This window comes from Papio anubis, chromosome 3 (assembly GCF_008728515.1).
Source record: "Papio anubis isolate 15944 chromosome 3, Panubis1.0, whole genome shotgun sequence".
Taxonomy (NCBI): Eukaryota; Metazoa; Chordata; class Mammalia; order Primates; family Cercopithecidae; genus Papio; species Papio anubis.
The window spans coordinates 79153853-79178258 of record NC_044978.1 but is presented as its reverse complement, the minus strand read 5'-3'; the positions used below and the strand labels follow the sequence as shown (position 1 = coordinate 79178258).

General features: G+C 38.4%; 1 protein-coding gene across 1 annotated transcript in view; it reads left to right on the top strand.

The window, feature by feature from the left end:
- Positions 1-953: 953 nt before the first annotated feature.
- Positions 954-24406, top strand: part of EGF (epidermal growth factor) — a 100036-nt gene continuing 76583 nt past the window's right edge. The window contains 1 exon segment of the mRNA XM_003899090.4: positions 954-1548. Coding sequence (XP_003899139.3) covers positions 1422-1548 — 127 coding nt within the window. The 5' untranslated portion in view covers positions 954-1421.

Genomic DNA, 24406 nt, shown 5'->3' with positions numbered 1-24406 from the left:
GCACTTGGAACACTACATCAGCATAACTTAAATGAAAGTCCATTTTCCAGGATGGAGTAAACTGGCAGAAATTTCCATTGTGCATCAAATCTGCTATAAATTGTTTGCCTTCTGGGTATTTTTGGGCCCTAGTTGTACTCCTGAAGAAATAACCGCTGTTGCTCCAAGTAGAAAGTGGTTGAGGAGACAGCTAACAGATACATCTAGTTCTTATTTTCTATCACAGAGATGTGAAAAAAAAATCCTAATTTATCTGAGAAGGAACAGCATTCCTCTGTGCTGGATTTCCAGTGCTTCCCAGCTTTTGCACTGTTAGCTTATTTTTTCCAACGGCCCTGTAATAACAATCCACTCCTTTCCCTGCACTCCTGGCCTCTCGTGATGTTTTATCATGCTCATGCTGAAAGAAAAGGTGTCTGTGCATACTGTATCTCTTCATTTGGCTTCAGGGATTTCCCTTTGATTTGGAAAGAATAATCTTTCAAATTCCGCTATAAAGTATACAGGAGAAAGAGAAAAAAAAAGATTAAACTCCTGGAATGTGCACTACTATTGACATTTCGTTCAAATAATGGGCCAAAGGTGAACTATCTTTACTATTGCTCAGGTGAAGGATCAATTATTATCAGTCCAAACTATCAGCAGTGCTGCTCATCATTGATTTATACTGCATGGTTTAATTTTGTCTCCATCTTTCAAGACATTAAAACATAACCAATATTTAGCAGTTCCCGCCATTCACCATGAGCGTCTCAACAATCCCCTAACTCCTCTGTCCCAGTTCTGCCCAGGATATTTATGGTGAGTAGCAAGTTATCTCCTCTTTGGCAGCCATCCCTGCTTTCCTCTGTGGAGGAATTGCCCACATTCTCATTTGCAAACAGAGGCTCACTCAAGTGTCATTAAAGGAAAGGAGGTGGAGCCTGAAGAGCTTTAAAAAGCAAAGCTGAGTCATCCCACTTTTCAAAAAGAGAAACCGTGTTGGGAGAGGAATCGTATCTCCATATTTCTTCTTTCAGCCCCATCCAAGGGTTGTGGCTGGAACTTTCCATCAGTTCTTTCTTTCTTTTTCCTCTCTAAGCCTTTGCCTTGCTCTGTCTGTCAGAGTGAAGTCAGCCAGAGCAGGGCTGTTAAACTCTGTGAAATTTGTCATAAGGGTGTCAGGTATTTCTTACTGGCTTCCAAAGAAACATAGATAAAGAAATCTTTCCTGTGGCTTCCCGTGGCAGGCTGCATTTGGAAGGTCTCTCAGTTGAAGAAAGAGCTTGGAGGGCAACAACACAACGGGAGAGTAAAAGATGCACCAGGGCTGAGGCCCCACTCAGGCAGCTGCATCTGGAGTCAGACATACTCACCTTGCCCGGTCCATGCTCCAGCAAAGTCAAGCTGTTTTCTTTTGAAAGTTCAAACCCATCAGGATTATGCTGCTCACTCTTATCATTCTGTTGCCAGTAGTTTTAAAATTTAGTTGTGTTAGTCTCTCAGCACCGCAGCACTGGAGCTGTCCTGAAGGTACTCCTGCAGGACATGGGAATTCTACTCGTGTGGGTAAGTACTGCAATGAAAAGGAGCTCCAGGTCTCTGGGAAACTGCCCCTACATCCCTGTTGGTTCAATGTGGTATACTTGGGCATTTTAAAAAGTTTGTCTTTGGGTGTGTATAGTTGCTTCATTTTTGTTTTCTGATGCATGTTTATTTTCTTACTGGCCATTAGAGCTACTCTGCTACCAAATATCAAAATTCAAAACTCTCAAACTGTACTTCTATATGTAAGTGAATCTGCCTCATTTTAAACTAGCAGAACATTTCATGGAAGCTTCAGCTTTTATTCTGACAAGAGGAGTAAGTAACACCTAGCTGATTGGCTTTATATTGGAAATTAGGGAAACAGATGGTTGATTTTCTGTTTGTCTGTTTGGAACTCTTAAGCCACAAAGAAAAAAAATTCTTCCTTCTGATAACAGTGTAAGAATTCAGAAGTTGCTAAAAATTAGTGAAAAATGGGAAGGGAACTGTGAACAAAGGTAATTGTGAAAATTAACCTAAGTTTCAATTTCAACCTCCTTCACTTTGTCTCCACTCTCACTGTTTCTGAGGCTCTGACACGACTCCGGAGTTTTCGTAACAGGTGCAGTGCAACTTTGAGAACTGCCAAATATGACAGTGGGTAAATAAGCCACGCTGTCCTCTCATATTAAATGGAATTTTCACCAAGGGGAAATGGGAGCTTGACTGAATGTGAATTACAATCCTGCCAAAGGATATTGCCTGAAAAAATTCTCCCTCTAACTGTTAATTCATTTATTTAATCCTTGGGTGGGTCTCCAACCTGCTGCTCAGACAAGGCAGCTGCCTCCATTGATTAGAGGGTAATGAGCTGCCCCGACATTCCATTTTTATCAGCTTGCCCTTTTGAGATTGGGTCTGGCTTTTAAAAAGAGGTAGATCGAGGGGGAAAACACAGTACAGTTTCCAGAAGAGACACTTCTGGAAGACAGTATGCAATAGACAACAGTTTGAATAAAGAGAGCAAAACAGAGCCAAACTGCCAAAGCTAGGCTGCTGTCCTGGCTCTCCCATTAAGGAAGTTCCCAGTGAGGAAATCAGGTGCTTTTGCTTAGAATCTCTGGACTCTGTACTCAGGCAGCACTCCTTGTAACAGGTGAGCAGAACTCTAGGGTATTTGAAAGAAATGCTTAATCCTAGTGATCTCTATGTTCCCAGCACCTAGGACATTTCTGCTTCCATAGTGTGTACTCAGCAAATTCTCGTGTATGAATGAGGCATCTTTCTCTGATCTGTTAATGACATAGTCTTAGAGAACAGCAACAAAAAGAGGGTGACACATGACAAAAATGTCCCTATGAACCTTAGACTCAGCTGTTGGAGGCAGAAGTAAAACTTTTGTATACAGTTATGTCAAATGGACTGGACTCTCTTTGGGGTGGGAGAATTTTCTGTGGAGTAGTTGGCAAATATCTAGAGTTGGGCACTGTTATTTGCATGGATTGTGAGGGGTGATGGTTGGGCCAATCTCTCAGGCAGCCAGAAGCTAGGAAAGAACCCAGGTTGCTGAAGCAGAACCCAAGAAATTACAAAAATGAGCTTTTATAGATGGCTCTAGGATCTCAGAATAGCCTGATTTCTGCTGGCAAGCAAGTCTATGCCTTGTTTTCCTTGCCGCCTCTGGTGGCTCAGAAGTGCTGTCATTGAGGTGGGTTGTACCCAATAAACATGAAACCCAGGATAGAAACAATGAGTTGGGGAGACTGTGTCACACAGTGGAAGGAACCACAGATTTTAGAAACAAAGAAGCCTCATTTCATATCCATGCCACTAACTTAATAACTGAGTTACCTTAGAATATCTCTGGGAAATAATACCCTTGCCCACTGCTTTTAGGACTTTCTGTGGGGAATCATATGAGATAACTAAGCATATACCAAAGCAAGGTGCTTAGCCGAGTGTGCTCAATAAATGTCCTCTTGGGCTCCACGTCTTGGCTAGATCTCTTTGATCAAGTCATACGATGAGATGCCGTGTTTGAATAGTGCAGTGACGTGGCACAGATCCGTGGAATGTGTGGATAGCACTTTGGGACTCCCTGACTCTCTGCTTCCCCATTTCTTGCAAGTCACTGGTTTAAATCCTGTACTTTACGCTCCTGGTCTCATGTTAGCTGATAACTGCCTGGGTCACCCTCTGTCGCTGTGTGCATTTCAGAGGATAGTATTTCTTTCCCCTCTCTAAACAGATACGGTGCCATCATCTATTTTTCCCTCATTTAAATTCTACTTGCCTTATTTCTTTCCCTTGGCATGGAGATAGATCACCTCTGCAGCCACCTGACCCAGCAGGAAGAATGCTTTATGGTCTAACAGTATTCAGGTAAACTTAGGCAAGATTGTTACTCATGTGACTGCTAGCCAGATAAACCAAGTGACAGCAACAGTTAGGTTTCTTTCTATTCCCCTCCCTCTCCCTCCTTTTTAACAAATTAACTGAGTCTTCTGTTAGCTTCTACTTGAGCTGCAGCAGGTGAGGAGAGCAGGAAAGAAAACTGCTGGCAAGTGGCTTCTGAACTTTCAAGGCCATTTACCCTGGAGGACAAATAACAGTTGAAAAAGAAACTGTTCCTGTTTGGCATCTGTACCTGCATTACTTATATGAACTTTTTTGGTAAATAAAGGGTAAGGAAGAAGTACAGCCTCCCAGCTGCAGGAGGGATCCTGGGGTGGCACTAGGTTAGCCAACTGGGTAGATCACTTTTAGTAGTAAACAGTGAAATTACTGATTTCAGTACTGGCTAAGGCTTGGTCAGCGTCCCAGTCATGTGAAAACCAGAGTAATTCTGAGACCAGGAGCTTGTTTGTTTTTTCAGCCAGGGTTATGCGAATTTTTTTTTTTTTTTTTCTCTTCTAACGGCAGTGAAACTATCCTCCAAATATTCAATAGTGTTTGGTCATGGAGAGGTAGTAGAGCTTAGTGGTAAACAGCATAAATTTTGGAGACAGATTGCTTGCCTGGGTTCAAATCCCATTTCTGCTGCTTGTGAACTGTGTCCCGTTTTCCTTACCTTAAAATGAAGATAATTGTACCCTCTTCCGAGGACTCTTGTCACTATTGCGTTAATGTATTCATTTTCAATGCTGGCTGCACATTAGAATCACGAATGTCTGGGCGGCCACCCCAGGCAGTCTGGATCAGAGTCTCTTCTGGGAGTGGAATCTAGGCCTCAATTTTTTTTTTTTTTTAATGTTCTCTTGGTGATTCTAACCAACAGCCTGGGTTAGAACCACTGAGTTAATATGTGTAAAGTGCACAAAACAGAGCTTGGCGTATAATAAACACTCGTTAAGCCTGAGATTCTATTAATGTTTTTATTGTTTTAAAAATTATTTTTATGAAGGTAATAGTATTTTCTAAATGTGGCTTGGTTTCATCTATAATCATTGAACATTTTTTATACTTGACAAAATGTCATATTGAAAAACCCAATAATAGTTCTACAACATTAAAAATTATAGTCAAAATAATTTCAAAATACATAACTCATATTTTTGTAATCAGAAGAAATGTTTATTCAAAATACAAAAACATATCAACTTGATTTGAGTAAGTAACTTTGTGGAAATGTGGCTCTGGTGTTTGTCTTTTTCTTATACCAACTGATAAAAAATTTCATTGCAAATTAAGTCTGTTTGTTAGGTTTCTTACTGGTAATAATCTTACTTTAACAACAGCAAAAACAAGCCACTTGAAAGTGACAGTGATTATTTCAATTTTTTGCATATTTTTGCCCATGTGTGGAACCCTTCCTTTGAGAATTTTTAAAGTTATTAAAAGCGTATAAAAATGGTAAATTGTCCGGGCGCGGTGGCTCAAGCCTGTAATCCCAGCACTTTGGGAGGCTGAGACGGGTGGATCACGAGGTCAGGAGATCGAGACCATCCTGGCTAACACGGTGAAACCCCGTCTCTACTAAAAAATACAAAAACTAGCCGGGCGAGGTGGCAGGCGCCTGTAGTCCCAGCTACTCGGGAGGCTGAGGCAGGAGAATGGCGTGAACCCAGGAGGCGGAGCTTGCAGTGAGCTGAGATCCGGCCACTGCACTCCAGCCTGAGTGACAGAGCAAGACTCCATCTCAAAAAAAAAAAAGGTAAATTAGTTTTCTCAGTGAATTTACATTTTGGGGCTAATTTGAGCTTGTCCAAATATTTGACATTCAATTTAGAAGTTGCTTGTGTTCAGGGTAGAGCAAGTAATTGATTGTTTCCATCAAAAGTAAACAGACTAATAATTTGGCTCAAGTAAATTAAAAACTTTACTTTATAATTTACAAATCTCCCTTTATGAAAATCCATTTCAATGGATTAGTTGTATGTAGTATGATTGGCTGGAGGTTTTTTAGCTTTTAGTTTTTTGTCTTTTTTTAATTTCAATTTTTACTTTAGATTCAGGGGTACATGTGGAGGTTTGTTACAAGGGGATATTGTGTGATGGTGAGGTCTGGGCTTCTATTGATTCCATGTGATCAGTTGGTTTTTATTTTTATTTTTTGAGATGGGTTTTGCTCTGTCGCCCAGGCTGGAGTACAGTGGCATGATCTTGGCTCACTGCAACCTCCGCCTCCCAAGTTCAAGCAATTCTCCTGCCTCAGCCTCCTGAGTAGTTGGGATTACAGGCATGTGCCACCACACTTGCTAATTTTTGTAATTTTAGTAGAGACGGGTTTCATCACGTTGGCCAGGCTGGTCTCGAACTCCTGACCTCAAGTGATCCACCCGCCTTGGCCTCCCAAAGTGCTGGGATTACAGGCATGAGCTACCACGCCTGGTCTCAGTTGGTTTATTAAATCAGTAGTCTCCAGACTCTGTTCCATCAGTAAAATAATTTGAATGTAAGCATATGCTTCTAATAAACACATTTATTTATCAATTACATATATGTAATATATACACTGTACACATGAACATGTGTATATAATGAACATTACACAACAAATAATATATCTAATATTTTCTTTCCACACAATAGCAAACCATCTTACATAGCCTCTATGTGATATACACCCTCCTTGGAAGACAGTTTGAGAAAAGAAGTGAAATGGTAGAATAAACATTTACCTTTTCTTCACTATAAGCTCTGTTCTTTTCTCTTGATTACTAGGTTTTTTTGTTGTTGTTGTTGTTTTTTTTTAATTTCAAGTAAAGGTGGGTTATTCATAGCAAATCACTTTTCTCAGAGTGTATAATGGTGAAGCAGAAATGCATGTGGTTGTGCTGAGATTCTTCCAGAAGGAGCAGAAGGCTAGATGATGTTCCTGAGCGGGGCCTGGAGTCTGAGAAATGCCAAGTCCTATGGCTTGCTGGGCTCAGCATCTATTAAAATTAAAGTGGCCTGCACCTCCATCCTATGTTCCGGGAAACCTAGTGTCTCTCTCTTCTGTCTTGGAAGATGCTGGAGGTGGGGACTGTGATGAGGAAGGCAAGGCTCTGTGTCCCTTCTGGGCCTCCTACTGAATGATTCATCTACTGTGGGTCTCGCTGCCCTCATGTACTGTCCCTTTCCCGCCCTTCACCACCTCCCACCAGCCACCACCCTGTCTCACTTACTTCTTGAAAGAATGAGGAAACAAAGTTGTTATGAGCTGTGAGGGGACAGACTTTACCTGAAGGTTTGCTGTTGCGGGGCTTGGGGCAGGGGCAGGGGCGGGGGCTGCTTACATCCCAGCACTTCCGACAGCAAAGCAAAACATTTTTCATTCCTGTTCCTAAAAGTGACACAATGTCATCTGTGGAAGGGACTTGCCGGACATCTCTTTTTCCTGGGCCTTAGTCTTCTACCACATGAGCCAAATCCTCTTTCTCCCTCAGTGATACCGACCTGCACCTTGGCCCCTTTCCTGGGCCTCCCTAATCTACTTCAGACCATCCATATCCTTCTGCAGAACATTTTAGACTTCTTCTTCCTCCAAGTTTGCTTTTCTGATCATATCCTAGACCTGCCTTTTTAAAAGAAAATAACTTTTAAAAACTATTAAATAGTGCACCAATGTGTTTTGCTAAACAAAAACAGTTGTGTACTCATTTGAGAATTTCTGGCTCCTGGTTTCAAAGTAATCATTTTCCTTTTCCTTCTACAATGGGAAATGTTAATTTTGAGACAGAAGTGAAAGTTCTCGTAGGCAGTTCCAGGTATTAGGAATGGAATGCATGCTTCTCTCTCTCTCTCTGCCTCTCCCTCTCTCTCTCTCTTTCATGTCTCCCTCTGTCTGTATCTCTCTGTGTCCTGTATTCTGAGCCTGGGAAGGGACTACAGCACTTCGGGTCTGGGGAGTGCCCTTACTTTGGCTTGGTGAACACAAGTCATAAGTAAGGCAGGGCACCGACTTGAAAAGAGACTTTAACAGGTCTGGTCATGGCCAGCAATTGTGAGTTATACTATAGGTTGTCCTCCTCCATTATCCACAATCCTTAAAGAGGACTTCGTTAAAAGTTAGAGATTGATCTCACTTGTGCTCAGGTGACATGGTACATCAGTGACAGGTGGGGGGACCTACTTCCAGGAGCACTGTGGCCTCACATTGGTGTGGCCAGAGATCAAGGAGATCAGAGGAGAGCTCTCGATGGGGTGAGGATAAGAGAGGCAGGCCCCAGAATCTCTCAGAAAGGTCTAGGGTGGGAAGATTTTAAACGAGGCTAATTTCCAGCCATTTGCTTGTGGTGGCACGGTCCAAAAAATTTGGCTATAAAAAAGAAATGTGTCCTTATTTAGTAGTTATTGATTGGTCAGGTCAAGTGTAAAGTATACATATCTGTGAATAGAGAAGTATGCTCAGAATATTCCCTAGTCAGTCAGTGGTCTGCTATTGGGAGCATCAAATAGTTTGGCTTGTGAATCAGTACAATGTCTTTTATTTTTACCATTGACGTGTAGGTTTCATTTAACAAATTCATATAGATCAATTTATAAGTTGTTTTTTAATCCACACAGAGTTAAAAAGTCAAACATTGAACCTCAGATGAAAGGTAACAAAGATTTCTTACCTGGAAAATAAGTCTTCTAAAATCCATTCGAGGTCCTTAAACTTTTCCTCACTTTGATTACAATAGAGGAAACTAGGAGAACCTAGCAACTTTCCAATGTAAATTGCCTGATCTAAGCTATTTTAGCAATTATTGTACAGAAGTAGTTTTTATAAACTTATTAACTTATTGTGAACAAAACAATTAAAGACTCAATAACTATCCTCAATAGCTGGAAATGACTGCATTGGAGACCGTTCTCAAAATGGTCAGTTTTTAAGACGGAAATCACTTTCTCTGATTGTTGTGGCCAGAGGTCGAGGAGAACAGAGGAGAGTACTTGATGGGGTGAGGATGAGAGAGGCAGGCCCTGGAATCTCTCAGAAAGGTCTAGGTCAGTTTTAAAGAAAGAAATCATGTTCTTTTAAAGGATTCCTAAATCTTTTTCAAGAAATTTTAAATTCCAGGAAGCAGTTTAGTGCTTAGTTTAATTATTACTCCAAATTTGGGCCATCCTAGAGCTAGTAAACAAAATGTTAGTCTTGTTATGTTATAGGTTCTCATGTTAGAATTAGAATTAACTTTAAGAAAGAACCAGAAACAACAACAGCAACAACAGAGATCCTGACCATTGGAATGTAATTGTCCCCACTGTCTATTTACTTCTTGCCTACAGGCCAGTACTGTCCTCCAGAATGCTAATATTTTTCACCATGAAGGAAGTATTGCCTAGATATTAGGTGAACTAAGAACATAGATTCACTTTGTAGAGATTCTTTATTACCACTGAGGTGGCCGTGCACACGGCCATCCCAGGCCCTTTCCAGCTGTCGTGTTTGCTGGGGCTCAATAATGCTTGTCAATATGTGTTTCTTTAGGAGATGTTCTATTTCTTAACAGTATCTTCCAGAGCTTTCTTCTCAATTCTGGGAATTAGCAAATGTATAGAAACTTCAGTTGTTTTAGCCAAATACAAGGCAGAGACTCCTACTCTCATCACCTGTTGACCTCCTTGCTAAGTCTGGAATCTGAATTGGTGTGAGCATCTGTTTTTTTTTTTGTTTTTTTGTTTTTCATTCTGACTTGATTTTCTGATTCTCCCAAGTTGGCCAAAAATACTAATGCCTCTCAGTGTCTGGGTTTCCCAAGTATTTCCCAGGACATTCAGTACACTGGAATTTGTATGTGTGTGTGAAGGTATTTGAGAGCCAGCCAACTGCTGTGACAGTGATTCATGGTAGGCCCTGATTTATTTGCAAAGCTTCTTCCCAGTGATGTAAGAGTCCTTTCAGAGAAAAGCACTGCCTCCTTCCTCCATTCAGACTAGCTTTCCAGAGTTCTATGGACCAGCTTTGTGTGTAGTAAGGGGATTACATCCATGAGGTTGTTCTTTCTGTGGGTAGGTGGTTGCTAGGATACAGGTAGTCACAACAGCATCATGGCAGCTGCCTTGTTCTTCAGCACATCGTGTATCAGTTGACAAACAGTGTTTTATTTTATTCATTCCAACACTTTTTTGGTTAAAATTTTAAAAGCTTGAAAAAGGATCTTTCTTTTTCATATATACCATTCTTGTATAAACAGGTCAAAGGCAGATTAGTCAAACAACATTTTTTGTCATAATACATGCTGGTTGACACCAATCCTCTGCACTACCAGCCCAGTACTTCCCTTACGAGGTTTAAAAACATGCCAAAGGGTTGAAGCTACCAAGGGTCGTCTGGTGTTTTTCTCTCTTCCTCTGAAGCGCATAATTATTCTGTTTGCTGTAAGATTTTCAACACACAGGAAATTAACCTCTCCTTGGTGTGCAGGGAAATTGCAAAGGTTATTGTCATTAATGTTAATTTACCCACTACATCTTTTAGATTCAAGCAACATTGTATAGAATGTTCAATGCCTTAAGTGGATCAAAAGGCTTATTATTTTTTGGAAGACAAATTTGAAAAACCTACTGGAACTTTTATCTCTCCTGGTTATTCTAATGAATCGTGGCAAAGATTTCATGTAAGTGGGAAAAACTGAGGTATTTGAAGAAAAATGATCATCTAGGATTTCAATCCATTAAAAAGCACCTAATCATGGACACCTACAAGAGGATAAGTGACTGTCTTTCAATACTGACATGTTGTCTTCTGAGACAGGAGCTAATAGAAGCACATAGTGCATGACATCCTCATTAACCTGAGTTATGTTGACACATGAAGTTACTGGATTTATTACTTCCAAGAGATGCAGTGCCATTTTGAAACAAAGGATACATTTTAAGCAGAGTGAATTCTGGTTGGTTCTTTATACAGTGGGTTGATCTTGTCACACAGGCAAAAATGGAGCAGTTTTGGGCAGATGGTTCTAGTGCTTGTTCCCATACTTTGCATGAAGAAGTTCTCTCATTTTTGGTCAATGCCCTATGTCTGGCATATCATGTTAGGCCTCAGCTTTTGAAATTGATAGGGTCTAATTCTGGAGCTGATACAAGCTGTAAATACCTACCTCTTAGATTGATATGAGTGCTAAATGGATTAATTCATGTAAAGTGCTTAGAATCTTAGCTGACACATAGTGAGTTATCAGCAAATATTGGCTATTACTCTCTACCAAAAACCATAAATGAGACATATTAGAAACATCTTTGCCTTCTATAATTTTTCTAATACCTGTTTCTTCAAATTTTCAGCAATGCTTAGAGAAGTCTAAAGTTGGTTTCCTGGGATGAGCTAAGTCCTAAAAATCATCTTAACCAGCAGGCTCTTTGTGATTTAAAAAAAATTATCCTTTTTATTATCCTAATATATGACACAAATTCCCCACTAATTATTTTTTAAATAGTTAATCTTGCTATTTGTTACATATGTCTTCAAGAAAATTATATAAAATATTTTTCTGTATATTTATATAGCTGTACCTATAGGTATATATGTATATAGGTAGGGCCCAGAACTTAATGATCAGGGTAGGATTAATGAGAACAATGAAATTGGACTCAGGAAATATCAATATGCCAACGCTTCTTAATTTTACCTCATTTTTATGTTTGTCTAGAACACTCAGGATGTAGTATCTATAGGCAAATACTTATGTGTTTATCCTTGCAATTTGAGAAACTAAATTTAAAGCTGATTGAAAAAGAGAGAAGATAATTGTGTTCAGCATAAATGAGACTTACAGCAAATTTTGTACCTCCAATAAAATTTTATAGATTTAATCAGTAGATTAACTTTTAGAATTCCTGCAGAATATTGAGTGTTTAGTATCACTTAGGGGGAAGTTATTCGTTTTAAGTTATTGTTTTGCTTCATTTAGTAGGACTCATGATGACACATTTTAAAATTATTATTATTACTTTTTTGAAACAGAGTCTCACTCTTGTCACCCAGGCTGGCGGGCAATGGCACAATCAAGGCACACTGCAGCCTTGATTTCCTGAGCTCAGGTGATCAACTTCCTGAGTAGCTGGAACTACAGGTGCACGCCAGCACACCCAACTAATTTCTGTATTTTTAGTAGAGACAGGATTTCGCCATATTGCCCAGGCTGGTCTTGAACTCCTGGGCCCAAGAGATCCACCCACCTTGGCCTCCCAAAGTGCTGTGATTATAGGTGTGAGCCACTGCGCCTGGCCTATGATACATTATTGATTTCATATTTGAAGTTCCAAGAAACAGAAAAGGAAACGACTTACAGAAAGTAGAGGTTAAGATGAATAATATTTATGTAGGAATTTACCACAAGTTTAAGCCTCCTTGCCAAAGTGCCACAAACAAGAAAGTTATTGAATTCTATAGTGCATACAGAATGTGAATTAAATTGATAAATGTCAAATTACAATGGACCTTCAAGATCATTTGGCCCAACTGCTTCTTATTATGGATGAGCGGCTGAGATCCAGACAGATGAAGTAGCTTCTCAGGTCCTATGAGAATATAGCTCAGGACCCTAGACTCTTATTCTGCCAGATTTACAATGCACATGACACCTCCCGAGACTGATTGTTGAAAGTCCATCGATGTAATGATTTTATTAGTTCTTTCTACCAGAAAAAATTAATAGTTTCAAGTTGGTTTAGGAAAACTTTCTTAATATATCTAGTTCTCTATGTTGAAAGCAATTTGAAAGTAGGATTGAATTAATGAAATTTCCTTTTATGTAAATTACATCCATGAATTAACTCAAATCAAGTCAGCAAGTGTTTATTGGACGCTAGGTGCTTGGGCTGACAGTGGAGACATCACTCATCCACATACATGGTGTTCCCTGACAGGGCAATGGGGCTCCAGAACTCAGTCAGCAGTTTACCTGACGACTTATGGATCCTCTTATTTGGTTTTATCAAAACGAACTCCTACAAAATTCAACAAGTGGCTCAGATGCCTTCCTACAAAGAAACTAACAATTGTAGACAACACTAATATTGCAAACCCAAGAGAATAATGAGGAAAGGGCAGCCTTGACACCTCTCTTATTCCTAGGATGAGCTTTTTGTTGGCTGCATAAGAGCTGAAAGCAATATAAATCTCCATAGATCTGACCAAAAAGAAGTTAAAAAGAGAAATTAACAAGAAGACAGGCTGATAAATGAATTTACAATTGTTATTATTAGCAACGAACCTCATAAAAATTGTGAAGTGTACCTGGGAAGATGTTAGCTAATGGTAACATGAAGCCATCAGGACAGGCAAGATATTTCAAAATGGGTATCCAGAATCTGAAAATGATTTTTTATAATTTTTACAGTTGCGTTCAAAGTTATGATAGTTAAGACGACTCTATTTACTAAGCTTAATGAAAAAAGTCAGAAGCCTCCCTTGAGGTTTCTTATATTACGGCAAAAGAGGAAAAGCCTGATATTATTGTTGAAACACTTGTTCTTCCTGCTTCCTGTGGTGGTAAAATATTGCTACAATAATACATGAAAAACCACATAACAACAAATTAAAATGTGTTCCTCTGTAAATAAATACTGCTGAAAACTGTACAGAAAGAATCAATGAAAATGTGATGAATTAAGTACTAAGCAATTATACTGTTGAATGAGAGTAAAGGTGTTTCTAATATATCACAGTGTTTGGTTATTTCCTAGAAAGTAATAGCCAACATTCACTGAGAATTCACTATGTGTCAGTCAAGACTCTAAGCACTTTACATGAATTACTTTACTTATTCTTTTTAATAAGTATTATTATTATTCCCATTTTATTTTTGCAGATGAAGAAACCAAGACACGGAGAGGTTAAGTCATGTGCTGAAGGCCACACTGCCAATAGTATTGGAACTAATAATGAGTCAACATGAGTACTCTGTCTCCAGTGCCAGTAATCTTAGCCACTATCATAATTACCTCAACAATGAAATACTCAGAGAACTATAATTCTTTTATATGAGAGAGTAAGGGAGAAAATGCAACAGAAAAGAAATTTTCTCAGTGAAAGTTCTCAGAAGTCAGAAATGACTTTTTTATATATCAAAAAATGTTCTATGAAAAAAATAGTATAAGTGTATTCAGCAGTGGTACATCCACTGCATTTACTAGAAAATCAACCAAAAAGCATTCTTGGTGAGATCACAGAGAACACCACAGCCTTCACAGCAAGACGGTGTGGCGAAGTTGAAACTGGAATTGCATCAAGCATTATGGAACGTCATTCATGTAGTTATTTCTATAAAACAAGACTAACTGGTCTCTTTATAATACTTTGTATTGGATGGGGAGTAATCATAAAAATATTTGTCTTATATACTTTCCACAAAGTATCTTGAAGCAAAACACTTAATAGAATAGTCAAATGTTACATGTCACAAAATGTCAAATGTCACAAGCAGGAGGACTGCTTGAGGCCAGAGTTTGTGACCAGCCTAGGCAACATAGGAGACCCTATCTCTACAAATAACTTAAAAACTTAGCCGGGCATGGTGGTATGTGATTGTAGTCTTGGCTTTTCGGAAGGCTGAGGCAGGAGGATGTCTTGAGCCCAGGAGTTCAAGGCTGCAGTGAGCTATGATTGTGCTACTACACTCCAGCGTGGGCAACAGAGTGAGATGCCATCTTTAAAAGAAGAAAAAGAAAAGGACAAGTGTTTAAAAATGTTTGGCTTTTTAAAAATTTTTTATTTTTGTGATTACAGATAGATGTCAGTAGTATGCTACCCAAAAAATAACTAAAACAACAAAACTTTATCCAAGTTATAGGTGACATTTTAACAAGTGAGAAAGTGACCACTAATTATAAGAAATTTGTGTAGGAAGAGAGTAGTTTGAAGATAGATGTTGGAGATGTTTGCATTGTTATGTGATTTTATTGTTGAATCAATGCCAATATGTCACCTATTAACAATTCTTGTGTCTGCACTTTTAAAACGTTTACAAATGGCTTTCTAAGCTATTTTTAAAAATCTTCCAAATACAGAGTTTTTGTCTTTTTAAATCTACTTGTTAAAAACATAAAATGCAATAACTTCTGGTTAGTTTTCATTTACTATTTAAAATCTAGAAAGATAGAAATTTGCTGGTCTAATTCAACAAAATTGGTGAATAATTGAGGGATGTAATTAAAAAGTAAATTTTGTGATTTTGTAAATACAGCCAATGATGCATTTATTTCATTTGATATAGATATAATTGTGAAAATTTTCTTTTGTTTAAAAAAGCTGTCAAAAACCAAATATCAAAACATATTGATCTTTAAACTGATTTTTTATCAAATTCAAGTTTTTCAGTAAATGCAAACTCATCAGAAGGTGTTATGTAATCTCAGTTTTTAACATGCAGAGGGACTTTTGGGTCTGTGGGACATTCCCAGCTGGAGATGTCCACCAGAGACATGTCCGAAAGTGGATGCAAAACTCAGTAGACAGATCAGGATAGTGATTTCTGAATTTTGCTCTCTCTCTCTCTCTCTCTCTCTCTGTGTGTGTGTGTGTGTGTGTGAGAAACATTTGGAAAAACTTTTCTAATGCTTTAATGTTGGTAAATTCATTTTAGTCTAGTAATGGTAGACTTTAAATAAAATTGAGCATAATTTGTGTTGAAAAGCTGAGGGGTGTTTAAACATTCTTACTTAAGATGAAGGATTACCTACAGCATAGGAACATTATAATGGTTCACTATTCTGCAAAACTGAATTATTATGAGTTTTAAAAGTTATAATGAGCTGTAGTATTGGATAAGAGATAGACACATAAATTAATAGAACAGAAGAGAAAGTTCAGAAACTATCTCACACAAGTACACTCATTTAATATTTAACAAAGATGTTAAAGCAATTTAATGGTGGAAGTCCAGTCCTTTTCAACAAAGGGTGTTTGACCAATTAGACATCTATAAGCAAAATAATAAACCTCAATCAATACATGCAAAGTGTACATTGGTTTGATCAGGAAAGGCGGGACAACTCAAAGAGTAGGATAGGGTAGGGGTAGGTTCCAGGTCACAGAAAATTTTTCAAAGATTTTCTGATTGGCAATTAATTAAAAGACTTATCATCTAAGGACCTGGAATCAGTAGGAAGGAATGTCTGGGTTAAGATAAGGGGTTGTGGAGACCAAGGTTTTATATTTCAGATGAAGCCTCCAGGTAGCAGGCTTCAGAGCTCTTATAAGATCTAAAAAGGTGCCAGACTCTTACTTAATTCTCTCATGCATCAGGGGAAAGACCTAGAAATGAATGGGGATTATCTGCAGAATGTAGATTTTTCTCAACAAGAGACAGCTTTGCAGGGCCATTTCAAAACATGTCAAAGAAATATATTTTGGGATAAAATATTTTTATTTCTTTCAGGGTCTGCTGTTTGTCATGTGATGCTATACTAGAGTCAGGCTGGAATTTGGTTGTCTTATTGCTACAAAAAGTCTGTCTTGAAGATCTTAAGATCTTTCTTTTAATGTTAATGCTGGTCAGCTGTGTCTAAATTCCAAAGGGAGGAGGGTGTAATAAGGCATGTCCAACCCTCACTTCCCATCATGGCCTGAACTAGTTTTTCAGGTTAACTTTGAAATGCCTTGGTTAAGAGGATGGGTCTATTCAGTTGGTTGGGAGTCTTAGAATTTTATTTTTTGTTTACAAATGCAATATATTATAGAAGTAGGTATAAAATTATTCAGTGATGTAATTATAGGAATCTATTTAAAGGGACCTGCTTTATAATTAATTTCTGGAAGATGGATGTAGGAAATCCAGCCTTATGGTGAATATGCCTAGAACAGTGTCTCCTGGAGTGGGTTCCTTGACACAAGTGAACTAAAATACACTGAACAATTTCTAGTACATTCAGATAAGCAGTATAGCTTGGTCTTTAAAAGCTAGGATCTGTGATGAGAAAGGCATAGCTTTGTACCCATACCCCACTATTTACTGGCCTTGTGACTTGTGACAAGTAAACTGCTTGAAACTTTCCTTTCTTCTTCTGTAAAATAGAGATGTTGAGAGCATTTACCTCCTAGTGTTCTCCGATTAAATGAAATAATGCATTCAACATGCTATGCCAGAGATAACACACAATATGTTGACTATAATTATTCTGATGAAATTCACCACCGACCCTCTTAGAGTGTTAGAGTGTGGAATAGCATATTAAAGACTGAGAAGTCCTGTTGAAAACAAAACAAAACAAAACAAGTTTCACGTTGCAGTGAACTTGCTAGTCTCAATTAATATCCTGAGGACCTGGGAAGTAAGCCTCTTCAGTTTACATGTAAATGTGGTTGGGGGTAGGAGGGGCTATTTTCTGCTCTAGATGACTTATTTCTATCACTACTCTAGGCAATCTTCTTTCACAATTTTGGGGAAGTAAAATGAGTTCCAGAGCATTTTTTTAAATGGAATTAAGACTTAAATTCGAATTGCCTGGCTCTTCCTTCTGGGTGTATTATTTTTAAATCATCTGGCTTCTCTCTCTCACTTGACCTGAATATTGACATAGATGAATAAACTGAGAAGAAAGCTGTGAAAAGTACATTTGTGCTTGATATGGTTTGGCTCTGTGTCCTCACCCAAATTCCATCTTGAATTGTAATCCCCAGGTGTTGAGGGAGAGACCTGGTGGGAAGCAATTGGATCATGGAGGCAGTTTCCCCAATGGCGTTCTCGTGATAGTGAGTGAGTTCTCACGATATCTGATGGTTTTATAAGGGGCTTCCCTGCTTCGCTCTCTCCTCTCTGCTGCCACCATGTGAAGAAGTTCCTTGCTTCCACTTTGCCTTCTGCCATGATTTTAAGTTTCCTGAGGCCTCACCAGCTGTGTGGAACTGTCAGTCAATTAAGCCTCTTTCTTTTGTAAGTTACCCAGTCTTGGGTATTTCTTTATAGCAGTGTGAAAACGGACTAATACAGTGCTCTTTTAAGTAGCATAACTGAAGAGGAGATGAGATAGTCTTTCAGAGTGAATAAAACGTTCTGTACTTCATAAAACCCAAGCTGTCATTTAAGTCAGCCCCTGGGGAGTGGTAATAAATGACTCTTCTCAGAGGATTTCTGTGGGAGCAGTGTGAGGAGGCCTCAGCCTTCCTTATGTAGGTCCATTGGTTTAGAGCCACATTCTTTTCTCATGGTGTCACTGAAGTTTTTGAGGTCCAGAAGCTCCCTTTGCGCTCTCTGCATCTTGTGAACTTTCAGTCTGTCTCTAGATTTAGGGCAAGAAACCTGTGGTGGTGAGGGCAGGTGGCAGTGTTGACCTGAGAGACAGCTAGGATTTCTTGTTAATCTGGTTATGGTTATCATTTATGTGTTAACTAGCTCTCATGAGTGTTTGCCCCCAAGGCCTGCAGAAGACAAGTAATGTCTCTTCTCATTTACCTGTGTGGGGCACTCCCTCAGACTCACAGAGGATGAATGGGCACATGTTATGAAATGTTCTGTTTCTGCCTCCTACTTCAAGCAAAGCCTGCTTTTCATCACTGACCTCTGTGCTATGTAGTCATAGTTTTTTGTAGTCACTGATGAACATCTTCAATATGCTCCAAACACTCTGAACTCCTTTCTAATTCCTGAAGAACCCCTACTAATCCCTAGGTTGAGAAGTCAGAGGTTCTAATTGATTTGCTGTGACCTGTTTGCTGCCTTAAGGTTTGTGTTCCCTAGAAATGATATTTCATTTTCTATGTACTTCCCCCCAAAACAAATGTTGTAAGTTTTGACATGGGAAAGCTTTAGCTGTTCAAACACACACACCTTGCTGATGTTCAAATCCACAGACTGTACCACACACCAGTGTTTACAGAGTCCTTGACAGGTCTGAAAAAACATTACCATATTTATCATTTCCATTGGTAGAACAGAATAATGGCAAATGATATACATGTAGTCCTCCACAATTAACCAAATACTTTTGCATCTGTAATTATTATTCACAAAGCCTAATTCTCAAAGTGTTTTATTTTCTTTAAAATTATATTTTATTACATTCTTACAAATATAGCCTGGACCCTGGTTTACATAACATGGTGTTGACAGTGTAGGAAAAACAAATGGTGCTTTGAGGGAATGGAATTACAATTGGTTACACAAAGAAAATGAAGATTGTAATATCTTGACAAGTGACAACCCAGACCAAGGCAGGGTAGAGTTGGAAGTGTACTAGATTGCGAGTGCAGTACCTGGATTCTAATTCCAAGTCTACTACCTACTAGTGGTGGGACTTTGGGAAACGTCATTGAATTTCCTCTTAATTAGATCCATGTTTTCCGGGTTCACCAAGACCTGAGAAGCACCTGGAGTGCCTGTTAAAAAGAAAAAAAAAAGCATACCCCTCAGCCCGGCCCTGCTGGATTAACTGGAATCTCAAGAGTAGGAATCTGCAAAAAATACAAACATTCACTCACACACTCACAGAGAGGCACCCTGGGTGATTCTTTTGAACAAACAATTTTGGGAAACAATTTGAAAATGTCAAAAGTCTTCCTAGTTGCTAGGAACTGTATGCTATGATTAGCCCTTAGATGGGCAGAATCTGAAGATAAAATGTATTAATTATTTATACTTTGATTTTGTAGTTTTATAATTACTCTATTTTTTTGAAAAGTTACAGAATTTAGTGCTATAATTTGTGTTTTATGAATTTAAAAATTCTTGAGATTTCTCTTTTCCCTCTGACTTATTGGCTCCTAGTGTTATGTTGAGGATAAATGAGGTCAGTATGTAAAATTTGTTTTTATTATTGCTGTTAGTAGAAAAAGTACCACTGACTAGACCCATCTTTTATTAATTTGATATATCTGTTTCTATGGCTTTGTTCCTATTAGTGAAAGCTCAAATAAACAGAACACAATTATTTCTTCATTAGTTTATTGATTTATTCAAAAAGTTTGAGTGCCTATTATGTACAGAGGATTCTACTGTGTTATGTGGTAAGGAATATTAAAATGTTTAAAGAGCCTTTTCTTTCTCTTTTTTTTTACATGAAAACCTCCCATTTAGTAATATTTTTAAATAAATAAAATATTTTATTGATCTTACCAATATGTCAATGCATTAGGAAATTAACAATATGTGTTGGATACATTTATTCAGCATAGACTATAGAGCATGCATGACACATGATACATGATACACATAGCAGAGAACTCTTAGAAATAAATCTAGACGTCCGTGGTAATCTATGCCCCACAAACTAATAGCTATGAGTTTAAGGTTCTCTTCCTAGTGTCTTCATTTTCTCCATGGTGAATTGCTGTATTAGACACAAGTTATACCAATGTTCCAGTCTCTGGGTTCAAATCCAAGCAGTTGTACAACTTATGTAGTGAAAACTTGGTTGTGGCAAAAAGCAATGGCAAATGATATACATGTAGTCCTTCACAATTAATAAAATACTTTCACATCTATAATTTCATTTTTTTCCCATAGTAATCCTCCGATACAGGCAGGGGAGATCCTGTGAGATGTCCAGAGAAGCGAAGCTGGTGGGGCCAGGACTGCAAACCAGGCCCTTTCCCTTTCTCCCAAGATGCCTACATGATTCTACAACTGAGGGGCATGGCCCCTCACTACGTGTCTTTATAGTGGGGCTTGTATTGTAGCAAAGATCTGGGAAGAATAATTTGAGTGAATTCTCTTAGACATTTATGTTGGCACCTATTTCAAACTCTCATGATCTTACAGTTCTCCCAGCCTCTTGTAGCGTTTGTTTCTTTCTTTTTTCTTTTTTTAAAAAATATTTTAAGTTCTAGAGTACATGAGCACAACATGCAGGTTTGTTACATAGGAATACATGCACCATGTTGGTTTGCTGCACCCATCAACTCGTCATTTACATTAGGTATTTCTCCCAACGCTATCCCTCCCCCAGCCCCCCACCTCCCAACAGGCCCCAGTGTGTGATATTCCCCTCCCTGTGTCCATGTGTTCTCATTATTCAATTCCCACTTATGAGTGAGAACATGCAGTGTTTGGTTTTCTGTCCTTGTGATAGTTTGCTGAGAATGATGGTTTCCAGCTTCAACTATGTCCCTGCAAAGGACATGAACTCATCCTTTTTTATGACTGGATAGTATTCCATGGTGTATATGTGCCATATTTTCTTTTTCCAGTCTATTATTGATAGACATTTGGGTTGGTTCCAAGTCTTTGCTATTGTGAATAGTGCCACAATAAACATACATGTGCATGTGTCTGTATAGTAGTATGATTTATAATCCTTTGTGTACATATCCAGTAATAGGATTGCTGGGTCAAATGGTATTTCTAGTTCTAGATCCTTGAGGAATTGCCACACTGTCTCCCACAGTGGTTGAACTAATTTACACTCCCACCAACAGTGTAAAAGCGTTCCTATTTCTCCACATCCTCTCCAGCATCTGTTGTTTCCTGACTTTTTAATGATTGCCATTCTAACTGGCATAAGATGGTATCTCACTGTGGTTTTGATTTGCATTTCTCTGATGACGAGCATTTTTTCATGTGTCTTTTGGCTGCATAAATGTCTTCTTTTGACAAGTGTCTGTTCATATCCTTTGCCCACTTTTTGTTGGGGTTGTTTGTTTTTATCTTGTAAATTTAAGTTCTTTGTATATTCTAGATATTAGCCCTTTGTCAGATGGGTACATTGCAAAAATTTTCTCCCATTCTGTAGGTTGCCTGTTCACTCTGATGATAGTTTCTTTTGCTGTGCAGAAGCTCTTTAGTTTAATTAGATCCCATTTGTCAATTTTGGCTTTTGTTGCCATTGCTTTTTGTGTTTTAGACATGGAGTCTTCGCCCATGCCTATGTATTGAATGGTATTGCCTAGGTTTTCTTCTAGGGTTTTTATGGTTTTAGGTCTTACATTTAAGTCTTTAATCCATCTTAAATTTTTGTGTAAGGTGTAAGGAAGGTATCCACTTTCAGCTTTCTACATATGGCTAGCCAGTTTTCCCAGTACCATTTATTAAATAGGAAATTCTTTCCCTATGCTCATTTTTGTCAGGCTTGTCAAAGATCAGATGGTTGTAGATGTGCGGTGTTATTTCTGAGGCCTCTGTTCTGTTCCATGGGTCTATATATTTGTTTTGGTACCAGTACCATGCTGTTTTGGTTACTGTAGCCTTGTAGTATAGTTTGAAGTCAGGCGGCGTGATGCCTCCAGTTTTGTTCTTTTGGATTAGGATTGCCTTGGCAATGCGGGCTCTTTTTTGGTTACATATGAACTTTAAAGTAGTTTTTTCCAATTCTGTGAAGAAAGTCGTTGGTAGCTTGATGGGGATAGCATTGAATTTATAAATTACTTTGGGCAGTATGGCCTTTTTCATGATATTGATTTTTCCTACCCATGAGCATAAAATGTTCTTCCATTTGTTTGTGTCCTCTTTTATTTCCTTGAGCAGTGATTTGTAGTTCTCCTTGAAAAGGTCCTTCGCATCCTTTCTAAGTTGGATTCCTAGGTATTTTATACTCTTTGTAGTAATTGTGAATGGGAGTTCACTCATGATTTGGCTCTCTGTTTGTCTATTATTGGGGAATAGGAATGCTTGTGATTTTTGCACATTGATTTTTTATCCTGAGAGTTTGCTGAAGTTGCTTGTCAGCTTAAAGAGAATTTGGGCTGAGATGATGGGGTTTTCTAAATATACAGTCATGTCATCTGCAAACACAGACAATTTGACGTCCATTTTTCCTAATTGAATACCCTTTATTTCTTCCTCTTGCCTGATTGCCCTGGTCAGAACTTCCAATACTATGTTGAATAGGAGTGGTGAGAGAGGGCATCCTTGTCTTGTTCCAGTTTTCAAAGGGAATGCTTCCTGTTTTTGCCCATTCATTATGATATTGACTGCAGGTTTCTCATAAGTAACTTTTATTATTTTGAGATATGGTCTATCAATACCTAGTTTATTGAGAGTTTTTAGCAAAGGGTGTTGAATTTTGTCAAAGGCCTTTTCTGCATCTATTGAGCTAATCATGTGGTTTTTGTCGTTGGTTCTGTTTATGTGATGGATTATGTTTATTGATTTTTGTATGTTGAATCAGTCTTGCATCTCAGGGATGAAGCCAACTCGATCATGGTGGATAAGCTTTTTGATGTGCTGCTGGATCTGGTTTGCCAGTATTTTATTGAGGATTTTTGCATCGATGTTCATCAGGGATATTGGCCTAAAGTTCTCTTTTTTTGTTGTGTCTCTGCCAGGTTTTGGTATCAGGATGATGCTGGCCTCATAAAATGTGTTAGGGAGGATTCTCTCTTTTTCTATTGATTGGAGTAGTTTCAGAAGGAATGGTACCAGCTCCTCTTTGTACCTCCGGTAGAATTTGGTTGTGAATCTGTCTGGTCCTGGACTCTTTTTGGTTGGTAGGCTATTAATTATTGCCTCAATTTCAGAACCTGTTATTGGCCTATTCAGAGATTCAACTTCTTCCTGGTTTAGTCTTGGGAGGGGGTATGTGTCCAGGAATTTATCCATTTCTTCCAGATTTTCTATTTTATTTGCATAGAGGTGTTTATAGTATTCTCTAATGGTAGTTTGTATTTCTGTGGAATCGGTGGTGATATCCCCTTTATCATTTTTTATTGTGTCTATTTGATTCTTCTCTCTTTTCTTCTTTATCAGTCTGGCTAGCAGTCTATCTATTTTGTTAATCTTTTCAAAAAAACCATTTCCTGGATTCATTACTTTTTGAAGAGTTTTTTGTGTCTCTATCTCCTTCAGTTCTGCTCTGATCTTAGTTATTTCTTGTTTTCTGCTAACTTTTGAATTTGTTTGCTCTTGCTTCGCTAGCTCTTTTAATTGTGATGTTAGGGTGTCGATTTTAGATCTTTCTTGCTTTCTCTTGTGGGCATTTAGTGTATAAACTTCTGTATAAACACTGCTTTAGCTGTGTCTCAGAGATTCTGGTACATTGTGTCTTTGTTCTCATTGGTTTCAAAAAACTCATTTATTTCTCCCTTAATTTTGTTATTTACCCGGTAGTCATTCAGGAGAAGGTTGTTCAGTTTCCATGTAGTTGTGGGATTTTGAGTGAGTTTCTTCATCCTGAGTTCTAATTTGATTGGACTGTGGTCTGAGAGACTGTTTGTTATGATTTCCATTCTTCTGCATTTGCTGAGAAGTGTTTTACTTCCAATTATGTGGTCAATTTTAAAATAAGTGTGATGTGGTGCTGAGAAGAATGTGTATTCTGTTGATTTGGGGTGGAGAGTTCTGTAGATGTCTATTAGGTCTGCTTGGTCCAGAGCTGAGTTCAAGTTCTGAATATCCTTGTTAATTTTCTTTCTCGTTGCTATGTCTAATAATGACAGTGGGGTGTTACTGTCTCCCACTTTTTTTGTGTGGGAGTCTAAGTCTCTTTGTAGGTCTCTAAGAACTTGCTTTATGAATCTGGGTGCTCCTGTATTGGGTGTATATACAATTAGGATAGTTAGCTCTTCTTGTTGCATTGATCCCTTTACCATTATGTAATGGGCTTCTTTTCTTTG